The following is a 12,852-nucleotide window of genomic DNA, read 5'->3' on the forward strand; positions in this document are numbered from 1 at the left end:
CAATAGTCATGTATGGATGTGAGAGTTGGACCATGAAAAAAGAAACACAGAACAAAAAACTGAGCACTGAAGAGTTGATGCTTTTGGACTGTGGAGTTGGAGAAGAGTCTTGAGAGTCCCTTGGACTGCAAGGAGATCCAGCCAGTCAATCCTAAAGGAAATCAATCCTGAATATCCATTGGACGGACTTATGCTTAAGCTGAAGCTCCAATACTTTAGCCACATGATGTGAAGAACTGACTCATTGAAAAAGACCCTGATGCTGGGAAAGATTGAAGGCAGAAGGAGAAGGGGATGGCAGAGGATGAGATGGTTGGATGGCATCACCAATTTGATGGACATAAGTTTGAGTAAACTCCAGGAGTTGGTGGTGGACAGGGAGGTCTGGCATACTGCAGTCCATGGGGTTGCAAAGAGTTGGATATGACTGGCTGAACTGAACTGAGACATCGTATTAGAAAACTGAGACATCACTTTGCCAACAAAGGTCCCTATAGTCTAAGCTATGGTTATTCCAGTAGTCATGTACAGATGTGAGAGCTGAGCCATAAGGAAGGCAGAGTAAAGACCATAAAGATCGAGGGCAGGAGGAGAAGGAGGCAACAGAGGATGAGATAGTTGGATGGCATCACCCACTCAATGGACATGAGTTTGAGCAAACTCCAGGAAATTGCAGTTCATGGGTTCGCAAAGAGTCAGACATGATTTAGCAACTGAACCACAACATACTCTGGTGAGAAAACAGACTCTGTTATAAAGCTTCTCCCACGCCCACCCATCACTGAGTCTGCAAACCTGGCTGAGGACCTTAGGCTTTGCCTTGAATTTGGGGGAGCAGAGACTTAAAGATTTAAGAGAGGGTACACAGACTGCCAGTCATGTATGGATGTGAGAGTTGGACTGTGAAGAAAGCTGAGTGCCGAAAAATTGATGCTTTTGAACTGTGGTATTGGAGAAGACTCTTGAGAGTCCCTCGGACTGCAAGGAGATCCAACCAGTCCATCCTAAAGGAGATCAGTCCTGGGTGTTCATTGGAAGGACTGATGCTGAGGCTGAAACTCCAATACTTTGGCCACCTCATGTGAAGAGTTGACTCATTGGAAAAGACCCTGATGCTGGGAGGGATTGGGGGGCAGGAGGAGAAGGGGACGACAGAGGATGAGATGGTTGGATGGCATCACCGACTCGATGGACATGAGTTTGAGTAAACTCCGGGAGTTGGTGATGGACAGGGAGGCCTGGCGTGCTGCGATTCATGGGGTCACAAAGAGTCGGACATGACTGAGCGACTGAACTGACTGACTAACTGACACTGACAGCTTAGGGACCATCTACGTGGAGGTTGCCCAGACTTGGAGGCAGGAGGCCACTTCGAAGATTGTTTGGTTACACTGTTAGAGAGGCAAGGGGGCCTGTAACAGGTTGTGGGGGAATAGTCACAGTGCTGGAGACAGGATATATTTGAGGGATATTAATAACATAGAACAGAAATCACTTGCTGACCAAATGAACATAAAGGCGATGGATGTCCAGATTTCAGGTTTCAATGGCTGGGTGAGTCACTGAGATAGAGAAAAGAAATCTTGGAAAAGTTTTGAATGGGTAGTATAATCACCTTAGGTGGACACATGGGTAAGCAGGTGTCTGTATGCAGTAGATGTGGGAGAGGAGCCAAGATGCAGGATTGCACATCACAAGCCAAGTGATTCTCTAGTGCATGTGATCACCTAGGAAGACAAGAAAATAGATTCTAAGGTAGAATTCTGGAGGAGAATACATTTACAGGATGAACAGGAGAATCCCCAACAGGTGTTAGTAGTCAGACAGGTGGAAAGATCATGAGAGAAGCTATTGTAAGGGAAGCCAGAGTGAGGGATAGTTCAGAAGTGGGGAATGATAATAGTGGCACTTGTTCCTGAATGAAACATTTCTCTTGGATTGGTATAGACAGAAACCAGTCCTCTGAGGTTTTTATATTGAAGGGAAGTGAGAAAATAGACTGCAACTCTGCAATGACTTTAAAAGTTATTGTTGGACAAGTATAAGTGATACATGAGCATTTGACTTTACTGTTTAATTGAAATAACTACAGTTAGCCTTCTCTGATATATACCAACATGTGTGATAATTTTATTTTTGTGCATTGTTAGAAAACTAATTGGTAACCTCCAGATACTTGTGCATCATTTTTTTAACTTTATTTATGCAGCTTTAAGTGCAGTTGATTTCCGATGTTATGTTAGTTTCTGCTATACAGCTAAGTGAATCAGTTATACATATATCTACAAAATTAAAACACAGAAATCTCTTACATTCCTACTCACTAATAGTTAAAGATCACAAAGAGAAATTAAGGAAACAAGACCTACATCTAGGTTTTCGATCCATTTTGAGTTGATTTTTGTGTATGGTATTAGGGAGTATTCTGCTGTCATTATTTTACATGTAACTGTCCAGCTTTCCTAGCACCACCTATAGAAGAGACTGTCTTTTTTCCATTGTATGTTCTTGCCTCTTTTGTCATAGATTAGGTGACCATAGTTGCGTGGGTTTATCTCGACTTTCTATCCTGTTCCATTGATCTATATTTCTGTTTTTGTGCCAATACCACCCTGTTTTAATGACTGTAGCTTTGTAGTATAGTCTGATGTCAGGGAGCCTGATGCCTCCAGCTCCATTTTTCTTTCTCAATATTGCTCTGGCTGTTCAGAGTCTTTCATGTTTCCATACAAATCATAAATTCTTTTCTTCTAATTCTGTGAAAAATGCTATAGTTCATAGGGATTGTATTGAATCTTTAGATTACTTTGGGTGGTGTGGTCATTTTGACAACATTGATTCTTCCAATCCAAGAGCATGGTATATCTCTCCATCTGTTTGTGTCATCTTTGATTTCTTTCATCAGTATCTTATAGTTTTTGAAGGACAAGTCTTTTGCCTCCTTGGGTACGTTTGTTTTTAGATATTTTATTCTTTTTGATGTGATGGTAAATGAGATTGTTTCCTTAATTTCTCTTTGTGATCTTTCACTATTAGTGAGTAGGAATGCAAGAGATTTCTGTGTTTTAATTTTGTAGCTTGCAACTTTACCATTTTCATTGATGAGCTCTGGTTTTATGGCAACATCATTAGGAGTTTCTATGTATAGTATCGTGTCATCTGCAAACAGTGACATTTTACTTCTTTTCCTTTTTCACTTTTATTATGAAATTTAAAAAATTACTGTATGTATTTTTAGGTACTTTATATTACATATAGCTTATTTTATATATAATAGAAACATAGCATATTTATGTACATATGTATGCACACATACATATAATTTTGCATATCTTAAATTCATTTCATTTATAACACAAGATAAGTATATTCTCATTATTTGGCATAATTATGTTCTACAAGGTTGCCACAAACACTGAATTAGTGAGTACTAGACCACTGTTCCTAGCAGTATACAGTTCTTCAAGCCTCTTGTCACATTTTGGTCTCATTTCATCAAGCAGCCAAAGTACAATCTTGCATTATGTGTGTTCATGTTTGAATACATCTTCTTTACTATACTGCTAATTCCTTAATATCAAACTCACAACCAAGTCTGACAGCCCCTGAGTGAAGCTTACCCAACACATGTATTTTCTCCATAAGGCACACCATAGCCTCCTCAGGTTTAGGGCACTAGATAGCTCTGCACCTCCATGCTTGTGGACTGTTTAAAAAGAGAGATTACCAGAAAAAGAGGGGGTAAAAAGATGCCAAACTATGTCCCAGTAGGCTGAGAAAAGGACACTTGTACAGTATGAGACTTGGAATAAAGCAGAGCCACACTGTATTCAGCCTTAACCAGGAACATGTGCCTGGTGACTCAGACCTTTCAATGTTCTGCATACAACTGCAAGTAACTATAAGAGCACTGCAGTTATTTACTTTGGAATTAAAATCAATTTTAATGAGTTGGCAACCTCACAAATACAGAATCCATGAATAACGAGGATCACCTTTGAAAGGTTATGTATGTATAACATAAATAAGGGCAAGTGTGTATACATGTGAAATGCTGGGCTCGATGAATCACAAGCTGGAGTCAAAATTGCTGGGAGAAACATCAACAGCCTCAGATATGCAGTACGAGGAGAGTGAAAAAGTTGGCTTAAAGCTCAACATTCAGAAAACTAAGATGGCATCTGGTCCCATAACTTCATGGCAAATAGATGGGGAAACAGTGGAAGCAGTGTCAGACTTTGTTTATTTTTTTTTTTTTTTACTCCAAAAATCACTGCAGATGGTGACTGCAGCCATGAAATTAAAAGACGCTTACTCCTTGGAAGGAAAGTTATGACCAACATAGACAGCATATTAAAAAGCAGAGACATTACTTTGCCAACAAAGGTCCGTCTAGTCAAGGCTATGGTTTTGCCAGTGGTCATGTATGGATGTAAGAGTTGGACTGTGAAGAAAGCTGAGCACTGAAAAATCAATGCATTTGAACTGTGGTGTTGGAGAAGAATCTTGAGAGTCCCTTGGACTGCAAGGAGATCCAACCAGTCCATCCTAAGGGAGATCAGTTCTGGGTGTTCAGTGGAAAGACTAATTCTGAGGCTGAAACTCCAATACTCTTCATGCGAAGAGTTGACTCATTGGAAAAGACCCTGATGCTGGGAGGGATTGGGGGCAGGAAGAGAAGGGGGCGACAGAGGATGAGATGGCTGGATGACATCACTGACTCGATGGATGTGAGTTTGAGTAAACTCCGGGAGTTGCTGATGGACAGGAAGGCCTGGCGTGCTGCGATTCATGGGGTCGCAAAGAGTCGGACACGATTGAGTGACTGAACTGAACTGAACCACTCAAATGGCAGAAAATGAAGAGGAACTAAAGAGCCTCTTGATGAAGGTGAAAGAGGAGAGTGAAAAAGCTGGCTTGAAACTCAACATTCAGAAAACCAGGATCATGACATCTGGTCCCATCACTTCATGGCAGATAGAAGAGGAAAAAATGGAAACAGTGACAGATTTTATTTTCATGGGCTCCAAGACATGATACTATACATAGAAAATCCTAATGATGCTTCCAGAAAACCAGAGCTCATCAATGAATTTGGTAAAGTTGCAAGTTACAAAATTAATACACAGAAGTCTCTTGCATTCCTATATACTAATAATGAAAGATCACTGCTGACAGTGACTGCAGCCATGAAATTTAAAAGATGCTTGCTTCTTGGAAGGAAAGTTATGACAAACCTAAACAGCATATTAAAAAAGAAAGACATCACTTCCCCACAAAGGTCCATATAGTCCAAGCTATGGATTTTCCAATAGTCATGTACCAATATGATATTTGGATCATTAAGAAGGCTGAGTGTCAAAGAATTGATGCTTTTGAATTATGGTACTGGAGAAGATTTTTGAGAGTCCCTTGGACTGCAAAGAGATCAAACCAGTCAATCTGAAAGGAAATCAGTCCTGAATATTCTTTGGAAGGACTGTTGCTGCAACTGAAGCTCCAATGCTTTGGCCACCTGATGTGAAGAGCCAACTCATTGGAGAAGACCCTGATGCTGGGAGAGATTGAGGGCAGGAGGAGAAGGGGATGGCAGAGGATAAATTAGTTAGCTAGCATCACCAACTCAATGGACACAAATTTGAGCAAACTCCAGGAGATAGTGAAAGAGAGAAGACCCTTGCATGCTGCAGTCCACAGAGTCACAAAGAGATGGACATGACTCATTGGAAAAGACCCTGATGCTGGGAAAGATTGAAGACTAGAGGAGAAGGGGAGGACAGAGGATGAGATGGTTAGATGGCATCATTGACTCGATGGACATGAGTTTGAGTAAACTCCGGGAGTTGGTGATGGACAGGGAGGCCTGGCGTGCTGCAGTCCATGGGGTTGCAGAGTCGGACACAACTGAGTGACTGAACTGAACTGAACCAGTCTGATCCAGTACAGCTTTTTGAATCCTGGCAAAACTATTACATCTGAGAAGTATGCTCAGCAAATCAATGAGATGCTCCTAAAACTGCAGTGCCCACAGCTGGCATTGGTCCACAGAAAGGGCCTAATTCTTCTCCATGACAATTCCTGACCACATGTTGTACAACCAATGCTTCAAAATTTGAATAAATTGAACTGTGAAGTTTTGTCCCACCTGCCATATTCACCTGACATCTCACCAACCAACTTTCACTTCTTCAAGCATCTTGACAGCTTTTTGCAGGGAAAATGTTTCCACAACCAGCAGGATTTAGAAAATGCTTTCCAAGAGCTCATCAAATCCCACAGCACAGATTTTTATGCTTCAAGAATAAACAAACTTATTTCTCATTGGCAAAAATGTGTTGATTGTAATGGTTCCTATTTTGATTAATAAAGATGTATTTGAGCCTAGTTATAATAATTTAAAATTCATGGTCTGAAACTGCAATTATCCCCTCCAGTATTCTTGCCTAGAGAATCCTGTAGACAGAGGAGCCTGGTGGGCTGCTGTCCATAGGTTCTCACAGAGTCGAATACAACTGAAGCGACTTAGCATGCATGTATGCATTGGAGAAGGCAAAGGCAACCCACTTCAGTATTCTTGCCTGGAGAATCCCAGGGACAGAGGAGCCTGGTGGGCTGCCGTCTATGGGGTCACACAGAGTCGGACACAACTGAAGTGACTTAGCAGCAGCAGCAGCAACCTAATAAAACACACAGTTGGTCTAAGATTTTGGTTAATGCATGTAATTAATTTAAGTGCTCCCTAAATGAATGGCAGAGTTATCTAAAAAATACCTTAATTTTTACTACCTTAGTAACATTTTATTTTAGTTTGATTGGTTTCATCCTCACAAACTAAAGAAATACATCCAGCATTTGTCACTAAGTTTACATCTTGTATGTCCCTGCTAAGTCACTTCAGTCACGTTAGACTCTTTGTGACCCTATGGACTATAGCCCACCAGGCTCCTCTCTCCGTGGGATTCTCCAGGCAAGAATACTGGATTGAGTTTCCATGCCCTCCTCTAGGGACCGAACCCACGTCTATTACGTGTTCTGCATTGGCAAGCAGGTTCTTTACCACTCACATCACCTGGGAAGCCCAATTTAACATCATAAGTGTGTTTAAAAGATTGTGATAACAAAATGTTGATGGTGTTTTTCTGCAAGCAGTGTGTTGAGAAATGGTAGCTCAGTGTCTCCAGAAATCCGAATTGCATCCTAAGTTTCCAGAAAATTTTTTCTTTCTTTCTTTTTTCTTTTCTTTTTGGTTGTGTTGCGTCTTAGTTGTGGCCTGTGGGATCTTAGTTCCCTGACCAAGGATTGAACCCATGTCCCTTCATTGCAGGGTGGATTCTTAACCACTGGACCAACAGGAAAGTCCCAAGTTTGTTATTTCTAAGATTGCCCTACAAAAGAATCATCTCTCATAGGACTTAATCAAAGCTGATTACAGCAGAGAAAACAACTCCTTTTAGCTTCAAAATCATGTTTTAAAAAATGGAAAACAGAGTAATTTAAAGTATTTCCTGCTATCCCAATTTGGTTTTATGGTTGTAATATGGCTATTAGGTTTGGACAGAGAGCCTATTTTTGTTTTATTCCTTTAGTAAAAATCATTCTTCTGCCATATTGAACTGAAGTGTTTATTCAGTAAAACTTGCTCATACAATGAAGCCAAATCTGTTTTAGCATACATCACAAGGAATCATTATGAATAACTGAAACTCACTTCATTCCACTCACAACTAGTTAGGAGCTTATATTATGTAAAAAGCTGTTAAGTGTCTGTTTTCTTTATCTGCATACAATGTTGAAGCATGATACAATAGCAGTTGGTGTATTCAGTTAAACGTTATTATGTACTGTATTACTTTAGGATTTCAAGAGCTTGAAATCCAACATTTTCAAAGAATTTTTATGTAGCCCCTACTAATTATTGGGGGCACTATACTAAATATTTTGTATATGTTAACAGATTAATCTATTTGCCTAAGATTCTGTGTTGTTAGTCACCTAGTCATGTCCAACTCTTTGTGACCCCTTGAACTGTAGCCTGCCAGGCTTCTCCATCTGTGGGATTTTCCAGGCAAGAATATTGGAGTGGATTGCATATCCTTCTCCAGGGGATCTTCCCGACCCAGGGATTGAACCCAGGGCTTCCCTGGGGACTTAGCAGGTAAAGAATTCACCTGCAGTGTGGGAGATCTGGGTTCGAACCCTGGGTTGGAAAGATCCCCTAGAGAAGGAATGGCTACTCACTCCAGTCTTCTGACTGGAAAATCCCATGGACCATATAGTCCATGGGGTCACAAAGAGTCAGACACGACTGAGCGACTTTCACTTTCTTTCTCCTGTATTGCAAGGAGGCTCTTTACCATCTGAGCCACCAGGGAAGCCTAAGATTACAAAGCTAATTTCAGAGGCAGAATCAGAATAGAATACACATCACTGGAGTCTCATTCTAGGGTGTTTTAAATTTCATAAATCATTTACTTGGTGCATCTAGAACAGTCAAAAAGTTTCTTCCTTTCTCAGTCTTAAATTCTATATTTACAAAAGAAAAAATGATGCAAGGGCCGTTGGAAGAACGTCCTTCCTGAAAGTGTTATGCATTGTGTTGCTTTGTTGTTTTCTCTTAAACTTTTCTGTGGTTCTAGAATTACTTCTGGAAACAAACCATTTTGTTACAGCAGCCCAAAGCAGATTTTGTTAAGAAAATATGTTAACACTGGAGGCTTTTCAAAGTGAAGTCATGGAACATCTATCCTGTTTCGTAATATGGTTAATGATTGACCTGTAGCTTTATGTAAGCATTCTAAAAAAATCAAAAGGGAAAGGGGAAACATACCTCTGCTACCATCTCCCAGGATTGCAATGTATGGCAAAAACCACTACAATATTGTAAAGTAATTACCCTCCAACTAATAAAAATAAATGGGGAAAAAAAAATTCAGGCAGTCCTGCAGAGGGCCTGCATAACAGTCCACAGTGGCTTTGCAGATGCGTGCAGACCTTCAAACAAACACTGTCTTGAGGTTGTGAAACAGCAGCCCAAGCTGGCAACTGTTTACGTCGTGATGCAGTCACTGACATTTCCCAAGTGGCCACAGGTTTGATTTCACGCCCAGTTCCAATATTTATAACCATTTTGCCCTGCTCCTTTCTGTCTTTTAATTTTTCCAAATGGCTGCAAGTGTGCCCCCAAAGGAAATGATTATGAAAAGACAACTTCTTTTACTAGCTCCAGGGTGGTTTTTTTCTTTGATTTTTAAAAATATTTTGTTCAGTGGCTCAGTGATTTTCAAACTGTGTGTCCCAGATAATTAGTGAAGAATGAAATGAATTTAGTGGGTTACAACTAGATTTTGAGATCTAGTGGAATAGACTAAAAATATTATTAAAAGCATTGTAAGAAGTGGGAGTATTTTTTAAACTTTTGTGCCAAATATGTGTGTATGTATATAAAGTAATACATAAATTCCTAGAATGCTTACTGGCCAGTGAAAGTTATTGCCATACATACTTTGTGTGATGGGAGTTTCTGTGTTATTTTAAGCACTTTAAAAATAGTGATGTAATCCCTTTCCCACATTTGGTCTTTGGGTTTGTGTCCAGCTACCATTCTTTATTTCTAGACAAATCGAGTAGCGAATCAGTGGGTGCACTGTCATGTCATCACTTGAAGTTAGGAGAAAATATTAGTATTTTATCTTATGTCTGCATAGAAGTCAGCTCTGGATCTACTCAATTGTGATCTGATGTGGAGAGCACTCGTAAAGATCATTACATATCTTTTCTATTTAGGTTTTTACTTGGTTTTCGGACCTTTGCTTGAGAGAATTGTTTTCAACTAATTATTGGAATTTAAATCCTTGACAGACAAATTTGATGTGAATATCAAGTTATCTGGTATTTTATTTTCTCAGGATAATGTGACTAATTTAAAGAAATTACTTAGAAAGTAGTATTAACTTAATGAAAATTAAATATAACCTATTCAATCATATCTATTCATAAATTTAAAATAAAATTCTATGATTATGTTCCAATAAAATTTTTAAAAAATAAAATAAACTTTTGGTGGAGTACATTAGCATTAATGTGTTAAAATATATTTCATATTATTTGATATATTTTGTTTGAGATGGTTATAACCATTTATCATATTTCATCTATTTCTTTTCTTGTATTTTTAGCTAAAATTGACCAAGAAGCAGAGGAGAACTCACTGACAGAGACTCACAAGTGGTGAGAAATTATTTTCCTTTAATATTTGTTCTCAGAGTAGACTTATAAACCACTTAATATGCTTCATCTCAAGGAGTCAATCATTAGCTCAGTTTTTATTTTCAAGCATAAAAGAAACTAACAGTGTACTTTAATTATACATTGAATTTCTGACTTTTATTTTTATAATTCTGGATGATATATAAACCTGTTATATCAAATTATTGTGACTAGATAACTTATTAGCACCTTCTCTTTAGAAAAGCTTTTAGGACTGTGGAAATACAGCAGAAAGGAAGACAGCAGGAAACTATTTCAAGAAAAAGTGTGAAGGGTTTGGTTATAGGACCTGAGTTTCCATGTGCAAAAGCAGAGCTCAAGTGGGCCCCCTGAGTTCCCCTTGCCTGACCCTTGCTCTCACAGTAGAGGTTTGCCATCATCAGTTCAGTTCAGTCGCTCAGTCGTGTCTGACTCTTTGTGACCACATGGACTGCAGCACTCCAAGCTTCCCTGTCCATCACCAACTCCCGGAGTTTACTTAAACTCATGTCCATCGAGTCACTGATACCATCCAACCGTCCTCCCCTTCTCCTCCCGCCTTCAATCTTTCCCAGCATCAGGGTCTTTTCCAAAGAGTCCGTTCTTAGCCTCAGGTGGCCAAAGTATTGGAGTTTCAGCTTCAGCATCAATACTTCCAATGAATATTCAGAACTGATCTCCTTTAGTATGGACAAGTTGGATCTCCTTTCAGTCCAAGGGACTCTCAGAAGTCTTCTCCAACACCACAGTTCAAAAGCATCAATTCTTTGGCGCTCAGCTTTCTTTATAGTCCAACTCTCACATCCATACATGACTACTGGAAAAACCATAGCTTTGACTAGGTGGGCCTTTGTTGGCAAAGTAATGTCTCTGCTTTTTAATATACTGTCTACGTTGGTCATAGCTTTTCTTCCAAGAAGCAAGTGTCTTTTAATTTCATGGCTGCAGTCACCATCTGCAGTGATTTTGGAGCTCCCAAAAGAAAGTCTATCACTGTTTCCACTGTTTCCCCATCTATTTGCCGTGAAGTGATGGGACTGAATGCCATAATCTTTTTTTGAATGTTGAGTTTTAAGCCAGCTTTATCACTCTCCTCTTTCACTTTCATCAAGAGGGCTCTTCAGTTCCTCTTTGCTTTCTGCCGTAACGGTGTCATCTGTATATCTGATGTTATTGATATTTCTCCTGGCAATCTTAATTCCAGTTTGTGCTTCATTCAGCCCGGCATTTCACATGATGTACTCTGCATATAAGTCAAGTAAGCAGGGTGACAGTATACAACCTTGACATACTCCTTTCCCAATTTGGAACCAGTCTGTTGTTCTATGTCCAGTTGTAACTGTTGCTTCTTGACCTGCATACAGATTTCTCAGGAGGCAGGTAAGGTGTTCTGGTATTCTCATCTCTTTAAGAATTTTCCACAGTTCCCCAGAGAGAGAGAGAGAGATTGATTTTAAGGAATTTGCTCACAATAGTGGCTGCCTGACTTCATTTTATAAACAGTTCTCCCTCCACCATGATTTTAGTCCGTCATCACAGCTGAGCTGGCGTTCCTGATTATCCTCTGCAGTTGACCCTGTATTGGGGCAGTGGTGTTCTTATAACAAGACATTTAGTTTTACTTTGCACCTCACCAGAGACCAAGTGACAAATTGGTGGGAGATGTATGTGGTATAATTTCTAGAACAAGTTGAGAGTCATTTATAGACTGTGAGTTGGGCTATAAATGTCCCGGGCATCTTTTCTACACCAAAAGAGAAGGTCCCCAAAGGTTTTGAGGATATGTATTGTTGCATATTCCCACCAAGGTTGCTATGAAGGAAGGTGGCCAGTGAGGTGCCAGGGCCCTGACGGTCCATCTTGAATGGCACCTGGGAAACCACACCATGTGCCTAGACCAGATTCCTTAGCCTTCCTCCACCATCCAGGGTTGTAGAGATGGAATACCTTGGTTTTTGCAGCATGCATAATTTTTTCAAGTGTGAACAGTAAGAGATCTTACTAGAAAAGCATATTCACATGAAAATGTGTTGTAAACTGCACAAACTTGTTTTCAGCTTGCTTTGGAGGGAATCTTATTCATTTGTGTTTATATTTGACTACTTAGAAAGTAAAAAGCCTTGACTCTTATTCATTTTAAAATGGATAGTGAACTCTCCTCAACAAACTAGTTAGGATTCTTTTCTGAGGTGGAATATTATTTTTTCAGGTCATTTTATGATTCCCTAGCTAAATAAAAGTAGTCAAATGGTTAGTATTTCTAACTAAGAAATGGTTAGTAAGCTTTTAAAGCAAATTAAATCATTTTTATGTTCCATTTCTTACCATAACAGTATTATGTGATAATTTTGTCTTTTTATTCATACAATTTTGCTATCAATCTGAGAAGTGGGACTTCAAGTTCCTATTTTGTTGTGTACAGAATTATTATATAACTTTTAGATAAATTGTTTGACGGAACTCTTCAGTTCTCCCAGAAAGTAAGACAACTGAGCAGATGAGTCGTGAACCACACACCCCAAATCCAAATACACGTTGGATAAGCATGCTCTCATCTTCAGATGATTTCAGTGGTGAGCCAAGAGGTCACTTTGTCTTACAGGACTT

At 39.5% G+C, this 12,852-nt stretch overlaps 1 protein-coding gene across 2 annotated transcripts in view; it reads left to right on the forward strand.

Moving 5' to 3' along the window:
- The window catches only part of FMN2 (formin 2), a 358,232-nt gene that overhangs the window by 289,917 nt on the left and 55,463 nt on the right, over positions 1 to 12,852 (forward strand). For both annotated transcript variants that reach the window (XM_065919853.1, XM_065919854.1), the window contains one exon: positions 10,176 to 10,227. In XM_065919853.1, the coding sequence (XP_065775925.1) occupies positions 10,176 to 10,227 (52 nt within the window). The remainder of the gene's footprint in view (positions 1 to 10,175; positions 10,228 to 12,852) is intronic.

Source organism: Muntiacus reevesi, chromosome 2 (assembly GCF_963930625.1).
Source record: "Muntiacus reevesi chromosome 2, mMunRee1.1, whole genome shotgun sequence".
NCBI classification, from domain to species: domain Eukaryota; kingdom Metazoa; phylum Chordata; class Mammalia; order Artiodactyla; family Cervidae; genus Muntiacus; species Muntiacus reevesi.